Source organism: Arvicanthis niloticus, chromosome 17 (assembly GCF_011762505.2).
Source record: "Arvicanthis niloticus isolate mArvNil1 chromosome 17, mArvNil1.pat.X, whole genome shotgun sequence".
Classification (NCBI taxonomy): Eukaryota; Metazoa; Chordata; class Mammalia; order Rodentia; family Muridae; genus Arvicanthis; species Arvicanthis niloticus.
The window spans coordinates 17,214,360-17,236,116 of NC_047674.1; the positions used below are offsets into that span (position 1 = coordinate 17,214,360).

General features: G+C 44.5%; 1 protein-coding gene across 6 annotated transcripts in view; it reads right to left on the reverse strand.

Moving 5' to 3' along the window:
* Positions 1-21,757, reverse strand: part of Dgkd (diacylglycerol kinase delta) — a 90,378-nt gene that overhangs the window by 23,046 nt on the left and 45,575 nt on the right. For 3 of the 6 annotated variants that reach the window (XM_076914841.1, XM_076914842.1, XM_034521721.2), the window contains 6 exons: positions 5,034-5,138; positions 4,619-4,751; positions 3,886-3,992; positions 3,417-3,542; positions 2,498-2,600; positions 1,773-1,935 (listed from right to left, as the gene is read on the reverse strand). In XM_076914841.1, coding sequence (XP_076770956.1) covers positions 1,773-1,935; positions 2,498-2,600; positions 3,417-3,542; positions 3,886-3,992; positions 4,619-4,751; positions 5,034-5,138 — 737 coding nt within the window. Of the gene's footprint in view, positions 1-1,772; positions 1,936-2,497; positions 2,601-3,416; positions 3,543-3,885; positions 3,993-4,618; positions 4,752-5,033; positions 5,139-10,601; positions 10,866-15,930; positions 15,952-15,974; positions 15,999-21,757 lie in introns of those variants that run through there. The other 3 variants (XM_076914843.1, XM_076914845.1, XM_076914844.1) reach the window with 3 other exon arrangements.

The following is a 21,757-nucleotide window of genomic DNA, read 5'->3' on the forward strand; positions in this document are numbered from 1 at the left end:
CCAAGGCCAGAACTCAGGTACGTAACAAACTGTATGATGTCAGGTGCTTCCCAGAAACAGAAAATGAGTAAATGAATTGCCATGCCATCTCTACTAGACCTCTGTGTCACATCAACCTCTACTCAGTCCAGCTGTATATCAGGGAGCTCTTGCACGTCAAAAGTCCAGCTCACCCGCCACAGCACAGTGGCGTTTTCAAGCAATATCCCTACCTGAGCCTGCTCAGTGTAGTGCGATCAGCAGATATGATATTTTAATATCCCTACAGAACTGAGACTAGCTAGTTCCTCATTAACCTCATAAAGAGTGGATCTGTGCCATTCAGAAAACAGGTATCTGCAGAATTCCAGGAATGCTGCTTTTGAGCAAATAGCTTGTAGGAGGCCACTCGTGATTGTCTTCTAGCAAGCTGTGCAGCAAGTGAGCAAGAGCAGAAGAAAACAAACACTGAAGGCCCAGCACCCAAGAGTGATGGGCAGCATGAGCCCCACAGTTTAGGCACACAGAGAAAAAGTCCAGGCTCAAACTATAGCAACATCTGGCTCTAAAAGAACCTCTCCTAAGTTCTTCCCAGAACTCACAATGGAAGTAAGGGCTGCAAGCACCTTCCATTTCAATCTCCCCAAATGCTGGCATGCCCCCTGAGTCCTACCTTACAAAAACAAGTATTTCTTGCAAACCTGTGGAAAGTACTAAAACTAAAAGGAAAGGACATGTCTCCCTGGCTGGCAGGTAAGAAGCTTCACATCTCACTGCACCTGCATGAAGGTATCACTGTGTTGAGATAGAAAAGTCCCCTGGTCTCACTGGAGAAAGGCTTTCTAAGAACTAAGCAGGCAATAGAGAGCAAGGCAGGTCTGTAAGTACCAGCATAGAAACGTCCCAAGCATAGGACCTGATGCATGTGAACATGCTGTACATAGCAACTAGAGTAGCTGTGCATGTATGTTCACTTGTGTGTGGTGCTTTTGCACTGGAAGAATGCAAACATTTACCATCTATTAGAAGCAGGTCCTTCATTAGTAGCATTTTGTGAGGGGAAGCTGAACTTCTTTGCTATTTGAAATTTTTATTTATAAAATGTACTTTTATGCATACTGCTGTTTTGTTTATATGTATGCTCATGTACCATGTGTACAGTGTCTACAGAGACAAAAAGAAGGTGTTGGATAATACCCTGCAACTGCAATTATAAACAGTTGGTATGATGTGTTTATAAAAAGATAAAGAGAGGGGGGATATGTTCTATGGAGGTGTAGTGAGGTGTTGGGAAAGAGGGTGCCTCGGTGGGTCCATGCTGAGGCATCCCTTCCTCCTGAGGGACCAGCCACATGATAGTATAGTATAACACAGAGTTTATTCAGGGCATGGGGAGGGAAGTCAAGAGGGTAGTAAAGGCAGAGAGAGGCAGAGAGAGGGCCATGAGCACGTGGGGGGGGGGGATGAGGAGAGAGGGGATAAGGGACACAGAGCAAGAGATCAAGAGAGCGAGGAGGGGGCAAGCAGTCCCTTTTATAGTGAGTCAGGCATACCTGGCTGTTGCCAGGTAACAGTGGGGCAGAGCTTAGACAGAATGCTAAAAGTTGTGAGCTGCCAGGTAGGTATTGGAAATCAAACTTGGGTCCTCTCAAGGGCAGCCAATGCTCATATGCACTAAGCCATTTCTCCAGAACTAAAAAAAAAAATCTTATTTTTGATCCTTTTAAAATGAGTATGTCTTATCTACAAAACACTGTAAATTCCTAGAATGGAATGTTTCACACAATCCCTACCCAAGGTGTGGTCCTCCATTCATGAGGTCAAAAACCTGGGCAGGGTTCAGCAGCTGCTTGAATCTTCTGAGAAACTTCACACCTTGATTGTCTCCACTTTTTGAATTGACAAAGACCAGCAGGGGGCTTGTACAAGATGGGGGACAGGTGGCCTTCCAAAACCCTAGAAGTGAGGGTGGAACAGGAAAGAACCCTTACAAGCTGCTGAGGTGTTATGGACTGAATAAGCAGCAAAAGAGGCACAGAATTCACAGTGTGAGCCAATGAGTCAGTAAGGGACAGACAACCCAGGTGTGAGGAGGTGAGCTCACCTCACCTCACCTCCTCAAGGACTCCAGATTTTCCCTCACTGCATTATCCCCTCTTCTTGCTGCCAGCCTGGCAGAGCTCCCTCCTCTGAATCATGTACCCCAGAGATCCCTTTCACCAATCCTTTGCAACATGTTTGTCTGTGGTCCAAACGGACATGCTAGGCTCTGCCACAGATGGTGACAGGCATAGCCCTTGGTCAGCTCATGGCAGACCAAACAGCCAAGTACATCTATCAATCCTTCCAGATAAGTGCTGGCTCAAGCTGCGAGTCCCATGGCAATTCCCAGGATACCAACTATCCCGTGCCACATCTGAGCCTGGCCTCTTGCTGATCATATCTCAAAACTGTCAAGACATTCATCTCCAGAGCCGGTAAGGAAGGCAGCATAGAGAAACGGCATGTGAGCACCCACCATCGGAGTCAATGCTGTTGAGTGCTGTGGGAGGGATGACAGACACCTTGCACAGGCCAAGTGGACACTTCATCACCAAGGACTCTTTGCAAGATGTATGAACCTGAAATAAAAATCCACATGTCACCAGGAGTCACAGTCTTCTCGTACACACCAGAAACTCCCTGGCACAGCACCTGGAAACCCTCCCGAGAGGACGCAGATACCATTAGAGCAGGTGATTCTGTGCCCCCAAGTACCCTCTTCCCCGGCCTTGCACAATAGGAGGCAAAAAATCAGATGGGATTCCACCCACTAGATGCCAGACATGAGATTGAACCACAGCCTTCTGCTCCCATCTTAGCTACCCTTAACTTTCAGGGCTCCTGGACAACCTGCCTTCATGTGACTAGGTCACTTGCTAGTCACTGACATGGTCAAAACAAGGTGCTCTTTTCAAGACATTCCTCCCACACAAGTTTTTCCCTGACCAGTGTGGGCAGACAAGCAGGGCCTATGAGACTTGATACTGTGTTCCAGAGGCTACAGCCATGCTGTGGCTCCTCCTCTTTGCTTGAGGGTATCGATCTCTATGATCAGTGTCCCAGAACAAACTTCTCTCAGTGCTCCTCATAAGTGTTCCTACTCTCACTCACAGAAAAGTCCATGAACCTGTCCCAAAAGACCCCTTCACAACCTGCTGAGATGCTGCTTGGAGCAGGTATGGTACTTTCTGTGTAAAAGATAGGATCAAAGTCAAAGGAAAGGAATTAATAAAACATCAGAAATGAGGATGATCAGGACCAAGTGAGACAGTCAAAGCTCAGAGCTTTTAGGAAGCCTCTGGGGGTAAACTCAGGAGTTAGGAAGGAGAGAGACAAAGCCTGGGGCCCAGAGTGTACCCACATACCCACAGGCAGGACAGACAGTACCTACTCACCATGGCCTTGCACCAGAGGCAGCGCCAGTCCTGCAGGCGCAACACGCTGCCACAAGTCTTGTCACACACAATACACTTGGCACTCACAGGCAGGTTTCCTTCCAACCACTGGTGGGGCATGGCAATCTATAAATCAAGCAGGACATGCTAGAGACATCCCAGAGTTCCAATACAGGGTTCAGCTAGGCACACTGGGATTCAAGTGCTCTTTTCAAGACACTCCTCCCCACACAAGCTTGACCCTAATGGCCAGTGTGGGCAGGGATAAGCAGGGCCTATGAGGTACCTCCCACACCACAGCACCTACTGGGAAGGAAGATAGCCAGACTTAAGGGGATTAGGGCAGAGTTGAGAGTACAATGACCACAAAGGTCCAGATCCTAGTATGATATCTTAAATGACAAGTATAGGGGAGAGGAGGAAATAGGGGGTGCTCTGCAGGTCACAAGCAGAATCCCCCTGGACATACCCCATCCTCGTCCTCAATGATATCCTTCCCAATTGAAGCCAATGTGGTCCACTTGCAGTTACTGGTTGCACGCACAGCACACCGTTTGTGAGCCTTAAACTTACACACTGTGGAAAAAGGAATACATAATCCTTTGAGCTTTATCCTTAATAGGAGCCTCCCTGTAGGGCAAATGGCTGCTTAGTGAAGTTAGGGGGAAACAAGCTCTTGAGGCCAGTCACTTGGTGCTGCCACCCATAACCACAGAGCATGGGGAGAGCTGATAGAGGAGCATGGAGTGAACAACTGAGGCTCTACAGACCATGCTGACCACCATCATAACACCTCACCTCTATCCAGCAGACAAGCAGACTCACAAAACACTACGAAACTGAAACCTAAAATTCATCTAACTTCATATTACAAAATACTCTTCTTTTGGATTTTTTTATCCATGTAAAATAAATGTAAAACAAACTACCTCCAAGGCACACAACCAGAAAGGGCCCGCACCTTCTGTCTCCTCACTACCATTTTCTTTCTGTTCATGCTATAAAAGTTCGGCAAGTAAAAGACACCCAAGATCTGAGTCCTCTGTGAGAAGATCAAGAGAATGGAGTGGTGGGGACCTCTCCCTCTTGACTACCCTCAGGCAACTATACCTATTTATTAAGACTATATTTGAATTTCAAACAGTTTATCAAGTAAAACCTCCAGTCACCTTTCACCAGAGTAACAAATACAGCTTTCTTACCTTCACAGGATAGCCCATGAGATGTGACCCCAGACAAAACCTCACGACACACGTTGCAATAGGTTGGTCGTGCATGGGAACAAGCATACCAGTTGTGCATCCCTGAGAAATGGTCCATGCTATATTGGGTAGGCTGGAAGAATGACACAAAGAGAGAAAAGATAGTATTTCTCTTTGGAATTCTTTAATGCTGCAACTTAGAATTACATAAAGTACCCCAGAGAGGTTCACGGAGGACAGGACCAGAGCCTTGACAGGTCCATCAAAAGAATGAGTCATGGGCCTTAATTTTACAAGACAAATGCTGGGATCTACTTGAAAGATACTCTGGGGTGAGGGGTGGGAGTGGGGTGTATCAGAGCGAAGGCAAGAGAGGCAATAGCAGGCACCCATAGACAATATGCTTCTCTTTAACCTCAAAGTGCTCTTTGTTCTGGACAGTCTTGAGTGCGGCAATCCAATCTTCCATTTCTTTCCTGTTGTCGGCACACAAGATGAGCTTCCTACAAGGAGTGATGACCTAGAAGAAGAACATCACATCCATGTACCCATGAACAAGGGCAATGCTGGCAGCTACAAACACTTTATCTACATATGCTGTGGTGGTTTGAATATGCTTGGCCGAAGAAGTAGCACTATTAGAAGGCATGGCCTTGTTGGAGTAGGTGTGGCCTTGTTGGAGTAGGTATAGCCTTGTTGGAGGAAGTGTGGGGGTGGGCTTTGAGACTCTCCTAGCTACCTAGAGACAGTCTTCTCCTGTTTGCCTTTGGAACAAGATATAAAACTCTCAGCTCCTCCAGTGCCATACCTGCCTGGATGCTGCCATGCTTCATGCCATGATGATAATGGACTAAACCTCAGAACCTATAAGCCAGCCCCTATTAAATGTCCTTTATAAGAGTTACCTTGATCATGGTGTCTGTTCACAACAGTAAAACTCTAAAACAGAAGTATATATTCACAGGGAAAACATTTCACTCAGGTATTCACATTGAACAAATCATATAAGTAGTTATCATGTATCACTGTAAACCAAGAAGCAATTTCAAGCTAAAAAGTCAATGGCATCTCATTAGCTATCCACCAGCTACCAATTTGAGTGAGCACTTAGAACTCACTGCTCACACATAGGAAATAAGCCCTGGAAAACTGAAAAAGAGAAGCAAACAAAGGAATGTAGAGCTAAAGGCCAGCACATGATCCCATAGCAAGTCTGACCCAGTTACTCTAAACTAACATGAACATGTGCTGCACATAAAACAACAGAGCAACAACCAGCTTCTACAGTTAGGAACTAAGCAATTTAGCTGGAATGATACACAACCGGTGCCAGCCAACAAACGGAAGGGAATGCAGGAAGAGTTCATAAACTAATGAGAAGCCTTCTGAGGAAGAAAGACTCAGACTCACAGAAGAACAGGAAGCACAAATAAAGGAATGCAAGGACACTGAATCGGTGTCACCACAGAAGGAAGAAATTGCCTCTTTTCTTTTCAGATTGGTAACGTTCTAGAAGACAACATCTAGACTTGCTGAAGCTGTGGAAGAGGCATTCTCAAGCACTGATGGGAGGCAAACAGGTACAAACAATTTAGGGAAAAAAGTGACAAGGTTTATCAAAAAATGTCATAACTTCTTAATTTTACTGTAGAATGATACAGGGCAAGCAAGAAGGTTCAGCAGGTATGGATCTCACTACCAAGCCTAATAACCTGAGTTCCTTCCCCAGGACCTGCACAGTGGGAAGAGAGAACCAACTCCTGCAAGCTGTCCTCTGACCTCCACACAAGTGTAATATCTATGAATACACATAAATAAACAAATACATGTAATAAAATAATATAAATGTTTAATTGATTCCAAAATCAAATCTATACAAAACAAAGTTTGAGTAGAAGTTCTTTTTTTAATGTCTTTTTCCTCTATTTTGATTACGGAAGGAAGGAAGGAAGGAAGGAAGGAAGGAAGGAAGGAAGGAAGGAAGGAAGGAAGGAAGGAAGGAAGGAAGGAAGAAAAAGGGAGGAAAAAAGGAAGGAAGGGGAGAAAGACTTCCTTCCATTTATAAGCTACATGCAAACAAAAAAGTATTTATACTCCCCGTATAAACAGAAGGGAACTGTGGCACTGTTTAAAACCCTCTGCTATTTCATAGAGTATCTCAATGAATGATCTTTTACTAGTTTTACAGTATATCTCTGGCCCAAATTCCTAAAAGTGAAAGAAAGTAAATTCATATGAAACCTTACTAAATGTTGCCAAGTTCCCTTCTGCAAGTGCTGGACATCCCCCACCGAATTCCCACCAGTAAGTTTGGGAAGTGCCTCCTTCCAGGGAGATCTTCACAGGCAAATGTTTTTAACTTTTACATTTGTGCCAATCTTATCTACTTCAACTTATATTAAGAAGGCCCATTTGAGAAACATGACACAAGTGCTATGATTTTGTCTGGGACTCAGAACACACAGAAGTAGTGTTCCTTCCAGCAACTGAGGTTCACAAAGAGAAGATGAACAGAACTGGGTCTCCAATAAATGCTTTGTTTACTCTCAGGTTTCCAGGGTTCCTAGAATGAAAAATCTGAGGACACACTGGACACAGGCTTGGGAAAAGCCAAGAGCATGCTAAAATGAAGACAGAGACAACAAGCAAGGAGCACTGCCTTCTGAGATCAGGCACCCTGTGGGCTTCCCTCCCACCACCCACACCACCCACTAGCGTGCTGGAAGTCTACTCCAGAGCTGAGTTTCCAAGAACATGAAGGTGAAGCTGCCACCCAGAGACAGACCTACAACCACCTCAGATGTTCACAAGGACCACAGTATGAGGTCCGGAAGTGGGGTTAGCCAGAGTTTTAGACATGGCTGGAGATGGTGGTGGGAACTGAAGCCCTGCTCATCATTCTTGCTCTTCTGCAAAGTTTGCAAACTCTCTTTAATGACTCCGTCTATCACGGCCTCAAAGTGTTACCATTTTCAACAACATGTACTTGATACTTGCTCAGAGACAGCAGGGTACCAGACACTCACAGAGGTGAACTATGAGGAGTTTACACATCTCCTTCTATACTGATGCCCTATGTCTACCACTTCCACAGCTATGAGAGGAACTACTGCATTATTCTAGCACACACTGGAAAAACAGATATTTGTCCCCTCCCCTAATCTAGCCCTACACATTCTGAAATAACTTTGCAAACCCATTATGTTTAAAGCCAATGAGGCAATAAATCAAATGATCAATGGTGTCATTCATTTCCTTAGCCTGAACAGCATAGCAAAAGCTAAGCTGACAGATGTCAAGGAACCTGAGTTTGGATTTCTTTCTTTTAAATTTATGCCTGCTCTACAGTGAGAAAGCTCAAAACAGACACTAACTTGAACCCCACCTAGCTTCACTGGTTGAATGTGGCAAGTCCATTGCTTTTCTGGAAAGGGGGTGATCAAACCCCAGAGAGGGCAGTGCAGGGACACAACCTGCCTTGAACCAATACCACATTTTTGTCCCCTGGATCCAAAGCTCCATAACTTGTAGCAGGTGCTTTTCCAATTCCTGTTTCCATTTCCCCATCTGAAAACAGGTACTGATGGTACCACCACATCTTAGCTCTGTCAGGGTGAATGCCAGCAGCACCTCACTGTTACTGTCCCAGTACTCCCATGGGATATGACCAAAAGACAGTTCGTGTGGACACTGCATTCTTGAAATAGTTCTAAACAGCCCAGCCAATGGAACGAGGTCATCAGAACAAGGCCTGATATAAAATTAGCCTCCTGCATATTACTCAACTGCCCACAAATAACAGAGTCTGCCCTGTCTGTACCTTTCCCTCAATTCACTCTCGTGACTGATACTCCCAAGTCTTGTACTTATCTCAACCCCACTATCATCTCACTGAAGAGACCCTCCAAGGCAGCCATACCACCTGCCAACAGGTACCACATAAACAACAAGTGCTTTTTCTCCCCACGTGTGCATAATTGAGTTTCAAGAGGTTCATACAGAGGTAGGAAGTCTCAAAAACATAAAAGTAACCATCAAGCCAAGCATGGTATGCCATGCTTTTAAGTTCAGTACCTTGAGGCAGAGACAGGAGACCGGCCTGGTCCAGCCAGTACCAGGCCAGCCAGAAGTACATAGTGAGTGTCTTACCCCCCACCAAAAGGGAGGAGGATGATTAACGGAAGACAAGAAAAACAAAAAAGGAAACCATACATCTTCCTAGACTCTCAGAAATCCTAATTAGAAAAGTACATCTGCAAGGACTAAAGAGACAGCTGAGCAGGTAAAGCATGGCAGCCTGACTTTGATCCCAGGAACCTACATCCTAGGGAAGAGAACTGACACACACACCTGAAGTTGTCTTCTGACTACCACATATGTGCTATGGGCTCATACAAGATAAATAAATAAATGTTGAAAGAAAGAGAGAAAGGAAGAAGGAAGGAAGGAAGGCAGGCAGGCAGGCAGGCAGGCAGGCAGGCAGGCAGATGCAGAAGAGATAGCAGGAGCCAGATACCCAGAAATAAACAGGAAAGGCCACTGGAATTATATTGACTCAGGGTTAGAAACAGATCCTAACCCTACAGAAATAATTGCTTGGTATTATTCCTCCCAAGAGAAATGCAAATTGAAAGTATAGACTCAAAAATTTATTTTACTTGCATCTATTTATTGGGGGGGGGGGGGTCATGTCACCACACACATGTGGAGGTCAGCGCACAGGCTGTGGAGGTCAGTTCCTTACCCTCTGAGTCACCAATAGCCCCCTTGCCCCGAAGGTTTTAACTTTTAACCAGATTCATAAAGTTCATAGTCTGAGAGCAGGTTACACGGATTCTCAAGGCAGAGTCTAAGAAACCACAATTTTTATAGAGAGCATATTGTAAAATCTGGTGAGCTTTAAAATTTAGACTTTTATCTCAGCAGAAGCACTTCTATAAATTTACCCAACCCTTCACCTGCATAAGAAACCACACACTGCATATTATTCAGAGAAGCACTAATAAAGATGGAAGCTAAGAAATCCCTCATGTGCTGACAGTTACAAAGATGGTAGCTATAGTAATTATACAGTAGACACCACACTGACACTAAAAAAGTCAGAACCTCTGCAGCACAGCTCCCAAAACACACAAACAATAAAAGCAAGTACAGCAACCATGTGGTGCAGAGGAAAAAGCAGTATCAGTTATGGCTGGGAAATATTTCACATCTGTTTCTTATAATTTCTGCACCATTTATCACCAACTTGTAGCACTCATTTAAGAAACAACCTTAAACTTACAATACGCACTATGCCTCCAGAAAAGGAGCTACAGAAGAGAATTCTATTTGACTTAGACATGATGGCACAAGCCTTTAATTCTAGTTCTTTAATACTTCCAGAAGCAAGGAGTTGCAGGCAAGCCATAAGATCCTGTCTCAAAAGAAAAAAAGTTCTGTTTGATTAAATATGAACTTTTGTTTTGCTTCTATCTCTTCAGATAAGTGCATAATATCATACCATGAGACATGGAAGAACTTCCAGCAGCTACAGCCCTGCCAACAGGAACATATGCAGAATATTCCTCACCAGGAAACAAAGGGCATTATGGATATCACTAAGCAGATCCCTCCCACTGCTCCACATGGACTCAAGATATGCAAATAGTCAGAAAGCCTGCCGTGGTGCTGGGAAGAATTAGCTAAGGAGATGATTGAAGCACAGGCAGTGATCTCTGGGAAGCTAAGGTGAAAGCATGAGCTACAAGAGCTGAGGATGTGGCTCAGAGACAGAGTGCTTGTCTAGCAGGTACAAGGCCCTGTAAGCAAAGCAGAGGAGACACACACTAGAGACACTGAGGATGTTTCTGAAACACAGAACTAAAAGTATACTCTTGTTCACACCCACTGTGGCTGGTGGGCCGTGGAGGTGTCAGATAACAACACTGGCTAACAGAGATGGACACATGACCTCAGGCAATCCACAAGATGTTTTACTTACAGTATTTGCCCAATGAGCCTTCTTTATGCTGTAAAAAATTCCTCGTTCTCAGGAGAGACCCTGAAGAGACCCAATGTAGCCAGATGGGGCTGCTCCAAGTCCTACAGCAAATGAGGTGGCTGAGGGGCAGGCACCAGGTAGGCCAGATCCACAGAGGCCCTCGGCCCACAGCTGCTTCTTGTCTGGCAGAAAAGGAGTGCAAAGCACCTAGTCCCAGAGCAGCAGACAATGGACAAGAGAACCAGAATGCATCTCAAGCTCTTCTGCGTTCAGTGAGAACTGTGAGTAGCTCATCTTATTCCCTTCTGGCAGGTGAATGGCCTGAAGATCAATACACACCTCATTAAGTCATCAACTGGCTGCCCCTCCCACCCTGACCACATTTTTCAAGAGTTCAAAACAGAAGGTAAAGATCTAGAAGGTAATGAATGCACCATCAAACTGAACCATCACGCACCAAAACTATTCCAGTAAACAGCCCTTTCAGCATTAAGGTGAGGCCCTGCACCCAGAATGTACAAAGGCCAAGACACGGATTACAGGGCAAAGCACAGAGTGGGCAGAGCAGGTATACAACCTGGAAGCTGCTTGGTCTTCAGATTTCATGAAGATAAACCCAGCTGACTCTGATAGGGCTTTCCTTACTCTGATAACAACAACAACATCCCCCCCCTCCCCCAAAAAAGTGAAAACCCTGGTCAATGAAGGTATCAGTGATAGACAGCAAAGGCTGGTAGGCCTTGGGAACACAGGGTGCACAATGGACTCTCCTCAGTTCTCAACATCTGGGTGTCCTGTAATGAGAGCTGAAGAATGTGAAAAGATCTAACACCACCACTCATGGAGGAGAAAGCCCCGCCACCTCCAAAGTCCCTCCAAGGCCCAGAGAAGAGGTAGGCTTGACAGACAAACCCACCAGAGCAGAGTGCCCAAGAAGCTTTCCACTCCTGCAATACCCAGGGTACTCCAGTAAAGGCCTGCTGTCCAGCTACTAAATGGTATCCAGAGAAAGCCAAGAAGGATGCAAAGCTGCCTTCCTTGTATCCAGAATAACACCAACTCTATCCATTTAACTTATCAGTCAGGGAAGGTGCCCAGAGAGGTAAGATGAGAGAGCTCTGCACACCATGGAGAAGGCTACAATAAAAACAAACAAGGGGGTTAGAGAGATGGCTTAATCAGTAAAGCTGCTCAAGCATGAGGACCTAGCCAGGATCCACAGAAAAATCTGACAACAGTGGCACATTTGCAGTTCCAGGCCTAACCCCAGGTCCAAGAGAGAGACCATTCTGTTTCAAGAACCAAGGAATGGCACCCAAGGATGACCTCTGGCCTCTACACAAGCACACAGCAACACCTCCAAAAGCTGGACACAAGGTGGAGTAACTGGATCAGTTAGACTATGACCATAGATTCTTTAAAAACTATACAGGCAGGCTGATGATACGGCTCAACAGGTAAAGGTGCTGGCCAACAATCCTACAACTCCAAGTTCAATCCAGCGGCCCACACAGTGCAGATAACTGAATCCTCCAAATTGTCCTGTAACCTCCATACCTATGCCATGGCATATGCCAGCCTTCCCCATAGAAGTAAATAGATGTAACTAAACATGCAACCTCCATAAAACCCAGCAATCACTTTATAGCATTTGTTATGGAAGAATGGACAAACCATGGGATAGCCATGATGGGCACAGTAACCTTACTCACAATCATGGAGCAGAACTCTGAAGCTCTCCTCCATAAAACTACAAGCACTGTGGCACACCCATTCCATGGGATATACTCAGCCATAAAGACAAATAGCAACTGATGCACACAACCTGAGTTAACCTAAGAAACTATACTGGCTGGGAAAAGCCAACCCCAAGGGCTATTTGTTGTATGAAACTTTTTTTTTATGTATATGAGTACACTGTCGCTGTCTTCAGACACACTAGAAAAGGTCATCAGATCCCATTACAGATGGTTGTGAGCCACCATGTGGTTGCTGGGAATTGAACTCAGGACCTTTGAAAGAGCAGTCAGTGCTCTTAACCACTGAGCCATCACTCCAGCCCTGTTGTATGATTCTATATGTACAACATTCCCCAACTGATGAGGTTACAGACAGGCAAATAGACTAGTAGCTATTTGTCGAAGGAGTTGTCGAAGTCTTGAGCAGAAATAAAGGGGAGCAGAAATGAAGTGGAGAAAGAAAGCAATCCTCTGGGAATAGATGGATTTAATGGTGGCATACAGCTATACAGAGCTCTTCATTGAGGCAAGCTTGTAAAGGATATGAAGGTTCTTAAAATGAAGCCATGATCAACAGCAATTAGGTTTGACAAGAAACACAAAAATGACCTTATATCTTTTTCTTTTTTTTTTTTTCTTCTCTTTTTGGAGACAGGGTTTCTCTGTATAGAGGCTGGCCTCAAACTCACAAGAGATCCACCTGCCTCTGCCTCTCTCTGCCTCTCTCTGCCTCTCTCTGCTTCTCTGCCTCTCTCTGCCTCTCTCTCTGTCTCTCTCTGTCTCTCTCTCTCTCTCTCTCTCTCTCTCTCTCTCTCTCTCTCTCTCTCTCTCTCTGCCTCTCTGCCTCTGCCTCCTGAGTGCTGAGCTTAAAGGCATGAGCCACCACCTGGCAGGCCACATTTCTTGAGAAGTCTGTCTCATCAAAAGTTAAAAGTGCACCCTTATCTTGCTAAGCCTCCCAGCTTGCCAAGAAAACAAGTCTCACCTTCAGCACACAAGGAAAGGTGGCCCCAGTACTTCCTGTACCAATGCTGTGCACCACGGTGAGCACTCAGTAAGCCTCTTAGTCAGCACAGCAGACTATGAAACCATATCCTCTGGCTCAGATGCTCACTCTACTGTTGGCTATAACAAATAGCCAGGCACTTGGCACAGTGCTACCAAGAAAGACCTGGGAATAAGTGGAGTTGAGAAATTCATGAACTAAGGCAGGTGGTAGAGTCCTCCCTGGAGAGTTGTCACTCAGCACCCACTTCAATGAGAATACAGGGAGCAACATGAGTCAGCAGATCAATGGCCAGGTGCCTCAGGAGTCCCACGTGCCAAAGAAGCATTGATGTCTTCTTGCCAATTGCCCTGAGAGGCCAGTGACCGCCACCAACCACCCAGCATCCCAAGTCAGAAACCAGCTCTAGATTCCACCTCCTTTCTCACATTAATCCCTCAGCTGGGGCTCTAAATCCTTTCCTCCTCAGAAATAAACCCAGGAAATGTTTTTTAATTGAGCAAACAGGTAAGACCCCTATAGCAGACAAACACTTGAATACAAAAGTGAGTCTCACAGAATACAATGTAGTAGCTGGTGTGCGACACAGGGAGGGGTTTCCAGGGAAGAGCAAAGACAGGAAAGGGATGATGAGATCCAACAGGTGAAGCGAACAAGGCATGACAGAGGGGCTGGCCATGTGGGGGCCATAGAATAGTAACTTTTACTTCAGGTGAGCTGGAAAGCACAGCAGCTTCCTCGAAAAGGCTGGCATCTGACTTATCGCCTGAAAACTGACAGGGCAGCCGTTAAGATGCCTTTGGGAGGAAGCTCAGCAAGCTAGCACCAAACACAGACAGCAGAGGTGTGGACCCGAACACGCTCTGATAGCCACAAGAAGCTGCTGACAAATCAGATGGGTAAGAGAAAGAGTCAATGGGTCTCCTTGGGCAGTGGGTAAGGCCAGCCACCATGCTGAGACCAGGACACCATGGGTGAAGGAAGCTTGGAGTTGACAGACAGAGATCAGTAGTTCCACTTCAGTTGTAACCAATGCCTGTTCATGTCCAAGAAGTCATCATCTTGCCATCAGTGTGGTTAATTATGAATGCAACTACTATTAGCACCACTAATGGTGCTGAGGTACAGCCATGTACCACATGCTATATCAGTGGTGTACATCAGTGGCAGACACCAGGTACAAATGGAGCTGTTGAAGAATCCCTGCTACCTGTTATTTTTTACTGTTACTTTCCTGGCCAGATAAATAAATATTCACCATCCTATGAGAAATGCCTACAGTATCCAAAGTGGCAACATGTTCTACAAGTTGGCAGCTCAGGAACAGTCCATGCCATCTCTACCTACGTACGTGTACGCTGTGGTACTTGTGCATGTCTTGGAGCAGATCCTATTGCTAGGTAGCACATGCATCACAGTTTTGGTGAGCAATGTGACAGTGTCTGGTCTAACTAAAGATGCCCACACCTGCAAAGTCTATCCTTAGAAACACATGCTAGAGACGTCTCCCTGTGTGCCAGGAACATAAGGATAAGTGTGTCCTTGGCACCATAGCTCATAGTAGTAAAATCTAGGGAAACCTACTCTGTCAGTGGGTTGGAGCTTTCCATATGTCCGGAGCACTTTGGAAGCTATGAAAACCAGCTCTGTGATCTTTACCCAAGCCTTTTAACAGGAGGCCAATGTGGCCACAGTAATCAATCTGGGAAAAATGGAGCTATACAAGTATAGTACTGCTGACCAATCCTTGAACCAGCTAGGCAGCACTATCTAGTGCTCTACCTACATACAGGCAAGACAGAAATGAGTCTGGGACGGAAGATTCCTTCAATGATACCCACAAGTCTTAGTCTGGAAAGCATAGTTAGTTTTCAAGGCCTTTAATGTTTCAGCATGAAAATAGAGATGCACCACAGAGATAACAACATAACCACAGTTCATACTCAAAGCTCAGGAACAAAAAATGTAAGAGGCTAGCTGGCAACCACACCAGTAGACTGCTTTAGCTGATGAAATGGGAAGGGTCTCCTGTAGCCACAACAGACAACTATTTTCAGAGAGCCCCTCGGATGCCATTCTATGGTGTAGCTGCCTGAATTCTCTGAGTGGCTGAGGTCTCAAAAGTACAGCTTTAGGTGGGGAAGAGGGGGAGCCACTACCTAAACCTCTCCATAGGAAGCATTCAGAAGAGACCAACAGAACACCTTCCCCCAAACATGCAGTCAGTGAATTCTAAGGATGGTCACGACCACAAACTAAAGACTTTTCTAACTGTGGACACACGTCCCATGTGGCTGAGGGTGTGACAGATGCCTTAAGGTAAAAACTCTAGCTCTAAGTAGATGAGAACAAGGAAGGACAGAGCTGTCCACACTCTGCAGCAGCTGCTCTGGAACCACAGGGAAATCAGCTTCTTGCCACAACTTGGAATATTTGCGATAAATCAGAGAAACCTGCAGCGTTTCTCCTGGGCAGGTAAGGGCAGAAGAATGTTCCTAGCATGTGGATGAAGGCAGAAGCTTTAAAGACACCAGCCTTCCACTTTTTAGAAGCAGTCCCTCTCAGTACTCCATGAGAGCCTTACCTCTTACCCAAGACCCTAATAGTCTCCCATGGGCTGTCTCTGACCTGCTGTTCTCCACTTCCCAGCTGCCTCAAGTTCTTCAGCATCCAAGAGAACCGGCACAAGCAGGAATAAGTTTTACAGTGGTGACGAACAACCTGTGGGTCACACAGGTAGGCCAGGGACAGAGTAGTACATTAGTACTGTGCCACCCAGCCACTGACTAGGGAGGTGGCAAACAGTGTCAGCATAGGACAGGATTGGGAAATACTCTGCTAAATATAGCTCCTGGCTCAGGAAGGTAGCCCAGAAAAGGTCCGGCGCCCTGGGCAATTCCTGTCACTTCCTGTTACTCATATCCTGCTGTTCTGGTGCAGCTCTGGCCCCTGGGTACCCATGCACTGTTCCCTAACTGGAAGCACCCCAGACAGACTATTCACAGCAGCTGGGATGTGTGCAGAGCCTGAAACATGGAAACAGACACCACCACAACTACTGGCCCCTGCAGCTGGGTAGAGAGAGCTCAGGGCAGGTCCCACAGCTCTACCAATTTCCAGTACATGGCCATGACAGAGAATCTTGACAGAACAGCTGCCACATGCTTCTCTAGTCCTCCAAGAGGACTGGAAGCAAGAAGTGCTGAGAGTAGTGTACAAGTACTCTCACCCCTAATCAAGAAGCTATCTGCAATTGACACACGCTTATAAAGAAAAGTTAGTTTTCTCCAACCAATAGTCTAATTGTGGATATATTAACCACACTTAACGGCAGGCCCCATGCCCAGTAGTAGTTGACCAACAAAAATAAAAATAATATTTCATGAACTTTTTGTCTCATATTGCTTTGTCTGGCTATTTGTCTTACTGATCTTTTGCTTGTATATTATGGTTTCTGGTCCTGTGTTTTTATGGGTTGTGTGAGAGTTTCTATTGTTTTTTTCTTTTTAAATTCTGATTTGTTTGGGGTTTTGTTTTGTTTTTGTTGCTGTTTGCCTGTTTGCTTTCTTAAGTGGGGAGGGGGGGGGTTGAAATTGAATGGGTAGACAGGTAGGAAGGACCTGGGAAGAGTTAGAGAAGAAACCATGATCAGAATATATTAGAGAAAAATTCCAGTATAAAAAAAAAAAGAACTGGAGGTAAGGAAGGGCTGCATCACAGCTGGCAGGTGTCACCAAAGCAAAACCATTTGACCACTCTACCTTTCTGGTCCAGGATACCCAGACATGGAGCAAGCCACCCAACATGTTATCAAAAAGTCTTGAAAGAAAGAAAGGTGGGGAGAAGCGGGGAGGAGGCATCGAGAGAGGGAAGTGGGGAGGGGAGAAAGCAAAAGGAGAGAATTCTACCTAAAAATGAAAAATAATGAACATTTGGTTGAGTTATCTTGTTCATATTAGTGGCTGCTTTGCTACATTCAATTGTGCTCAGCTGTGGGGAAACTTTAGCAGAGCTGACCTTGGATGAGTGAGTGGGATGTGCCTCAAGGAAAAAGGGAAGCTTCTGCAAAAGGCTCCTCTGGTTCAGGAGATGAAGCCCAGGAAACATCTCTTGCATCAATCAGAGACAGTTAACTAGCATGCAGAAGTCAAAACAAACAGGTTCTATTCCGGAGACAGGAGAAATAATCTAGAGGTCTAAACCAGAGAGGTTATGGCATGTTTCCTGATGGACATGCAAGCTGTTAGAGGTGAGAACATGCACATTCATGGCACAGAAAGACACTCCTGGTACAATAAATATCAAAAGCAAATCAACAAGTGTATAACTAATAGGTTTCATCAACCTGAATTCTCATGTATTCTTCTTTGTAGGACATAACCCAAGAACTATTGGTGTGTATCAGGACTTCCCAACCTTGACATTATTATATTTTGAGCCAAATAATTCTTTGTTACAGGGCTGTTCCTACAAAGCTGTTAGCTGGGAGTGGTGGCACACACTAATAAACCCAGCCCTCAGAGGGCAGCAAGTTGGTCTCTGAGGAGTTCAAGGCCAGCTTGGTCACATACTAGTAGACTTCCAGTATGGCCAGCCAAAGCTATACAGTGAGACTGTGTTTCCAAAAATCAAAATGAAACAAAACAACAACAAAAACAAATACATAGGAGTTGAAGCGCTATGTAACATCCTATACTCCACAGGGTACTAAAGGCTAGCAGCACACAACAGCCAATGTGTCTCTAATCATCCCTTTCAAGATCATGTCCCCCCCAATTCCTTATCCCCACTCATGCTTCAGAATCCATGTGTGAGGCCTATAGAATACTGCTCACCTCTAGACTCTCAATTATAAAATAGGGGGTTCCTAAAACCTCTCTCAATGTATACATACAATGAAAACCACCAGAACTACGGAGCAGCCACTTAGACACAACTGTAATCAAAGAAATGACAGCAAGCCATGTTTTTTAATATATAAACTTTAAACCTGTAAGGAAACATACTCAGTAAATTTAGATATTTACCTCTTACAAAAACTTAATAGAGAGTTGTCACTGTGGGCAAGTTCTGGAAACAAGAGCAAAGCAAGCTACGATTTCCAAGCATAGCCTGCAGCCAGCTGTGCGAGAGTGCCATCAATCTTGAGAACCTTGCTAGAGAAAGCCAGCAAGGGATGCTGTGGGCTACAAGGGATGGTGGGGAGGGTTGCCTTAGTTCTAATAGCTACCAAGCCATATTTATCCACTTTTCTCTGCCAAACATTTATGTCACAGAACTCTGTATATGATCGAGTACACCATCATCACCAGTACAATTCCACCTTAAGCAACCACTATAGCCCAAACCCTGTGTTCAAGTCCTCTGAGCACTGGATCTGACTGAACAGTGACACTGCCCAAAGCAGAGAAGTAAGGGCAGTAGCTAACTGGCCATACCTTTACTTATATATCAGTCTGGGGCTATTTCTAGGCTCAACACTCAATAGGGTTTAAATAAGCCATTCTAGCAGCATAGGATACAAACAGAAAACAAAAAGCTGTACAGGATCCACAGGGAATGTGAAGGGGCACATTCACAGCATATACATCTAAACTAATGACTAAGACAGCAATTTTATGTTATGTGTACTTTATCACAATAAAAAGGCTTGGAGGAACATACAGAAGGATGGACATACATACATTACATTACATTATATTACCTTACATAAAACAATTAAAGGCAGAGCACACAAAGCCTAGATGGAAGTTCCCTCTTTCTGGTCTTCTGTATTTTTTCAGTCTGTAGCAAAAGCTACTTTTCTACTTATCATGGCAAAAAAGCATGGCAATAGGTAGGCAAGGCAGCAGGAACAATTGAAAGCTTGCATCTTAAATAAACAACAAGCAAAGAGAGGGGGGCCTGAAATGAGTGGTACCTTTAAACTTGCAAAGTTTCCAACAACATGCTCCCTCCAACACTACCCAAAAAGGGAACAAGGATTCAAATGCTGGAGAACTACCACCACAGTGCTTAAAATAAATTTTCCCTACAAAATCATTCTCTGAGGGCCAATGAGATGGCAGCCATTTGGCTTAAGTTCAATCCCCAAGACCGACATGATAGTGGCAGGAAACTTGACTCCTTCAAGTTGTCGTCTGATCTCCACACACATGCTATGACACCCATGAGCCATGTTCTATAAGCAAAACACACAAGCACAAGAAGGTACTCAGGCACACACCCAAATAAACAAACTAACAAAAGATTTAAAAAAAAAAAACTTGCACCTGAAGCAACCTCTCCTAATGCAGACCTAGCTCTCTCCACAGCTGATGAGATCTAGATAAAACTCTGCACAGCTGGAGCAGCAGAGGAAGAGTTAGGCTGACATCACCAGGCAGTCTCCAGCAGCATTCTCACAGGAAACTTAAGAGGCACCCATTGGCCCTTGGCTGGCCCCTGCAGCAAGCATCTTGCAAAGATGAGGGAAGCCCTCATCTTAAGAACAGCGGGAACAGGGGAGGGAAAAAAAACAAACAAACAAAAAACAAAACAAACAAACAAAAAACAAAACATCGGGAAGCTGAGTTTCCAGCCTCCACTGGGCTGCTACTGGAGCCTGTTACTGGAATCCACTGGTATCACTAGCCTGCTGATACCAATCCTTCCTATGAAAGAAAAAAAAATCTCTACCTCTTTAAATCATAAGTTCTTCAGTTTTCAGCTAAATATCTCAAATATAATCTTAGTAAAGACACCATCTTCATCATCACAGAAAGCAAGGAAACTGAGTCACCTTTATTTATCAAGAATAAATTAATTCACTGCCTCAGTAGTGACACTCAAACCTCAAAACAGGCAGAAATATCAGAGAAGCTGATTTAACAATACAGTAAAGCTGGAAAAAAAATAAACATTACATTCACACTACTCTTAGTTACCCTCCAGAACTTGCTGGTAAGACCCTATTACTGAAAATATCATCACTTGAGTCATAAAACATGGAGAAAATCAGGTAGATATAAGAAGATTCATTCCTACTGGCTAGATTTCACAGTGCTAAAAGGTGCTATGCACACTACTGGCAAGAAGAGTAATCCTCAGTCTTACCTAACATGACCCCTGTGATCTATAACAACTGTCTTGGCAACATATGCCCACTAGTACAATAATGAATGGCATAAACACCATAGAAGTAACCACTTTCTGAATGGATTTAAGACCCACTCATGATGGAACTCATATCTAGCACAGTTATCAGAATCAAAACTTTATGACTAGACAAGTCACAGGTCCTCAGAAAGAACCTACTTCTATCATTTGATTAAATGGACAGAATATTATAGTGATACCTAATGACTTATTGTACTATCTATAGATTAGTGCATCTCTAAACCCTCATCAGAAAAGTTTCTTCTTGCAGTAGATGAGAATTAACACAGAGACTGGTCAACATGCAGAGAATTAGATCATGAAGTACTCAGCCCTAGATGGGACATCTATACCACACTACTCCTCAGAGAGCTTAGAAAATGGGACAGAAAGATTTTAAGAGCCAGACGTGGTAGATAACTACAAGTAAACAGTGCTTTCCAAACACAGCAGGGAAGCTGCACATAGAACTTAACAGCAGATGGCACAGCATGCACAAGGCCTGCGCAACCTCAAACCAGACAAAATCCCAGCACTAGAGAGTGAGTCATGAAGTCCCGCTCCTAATGGAAGAGCTATTACCATTTAATAGCTGCTGGAGAAGGAAGAATCTGTCTGTCTGTCTGTCTGTCTGTCTGTCTGTCTGTTTTTTAAAAGAGTGTGACTTCTGGTAGGATAACCACACTCCAGAGGATGCCCACAACCAAGAGTATTTGGGCAACACAAATTAGACTACATGTTTTTTTTTTTCTAAAAGGACAGAAAGTTGGGTGAGTTAAGAAGTGAGGGTAGATCTGGGGAAAACTGACTGAAGGAGGGGTGAACAAGATCTAAATACATTGTGTAAAATTCTTTTAAAAAATTAAAATATTTTTCAAAATGGAATAAAGAGATAGCTCAACGTTTAAGGCTAAGGTTCACAACCAATAACAACAACACTGAAAATGCAGTCTGAGACTGTCAATCAAGAATGGGCAAACTAGAAGCTGGTAAAGTTTTACTGGCACATAGCTGGGGCTGCTCATTTACATACTATTTATGATCACACACTGCATAGTTGAGTTGTCACAGGGCTTCCATAGCCCACAAAGATAAAACTATCTAGCTCTTTCTAGAAAAACTTGACTGCTAACCCATTGCAAAATTTCCTGGCAGTAGACAGTTTAGGAGTTAAATATGAATTAGAAATTAGAATTAATTAGAAAATGGCAGAAGTTAAATAAAAGCATCTGCATCTTCTCCTCTCTCTGTCTCTGTCTCCATTCTGCTCCCAG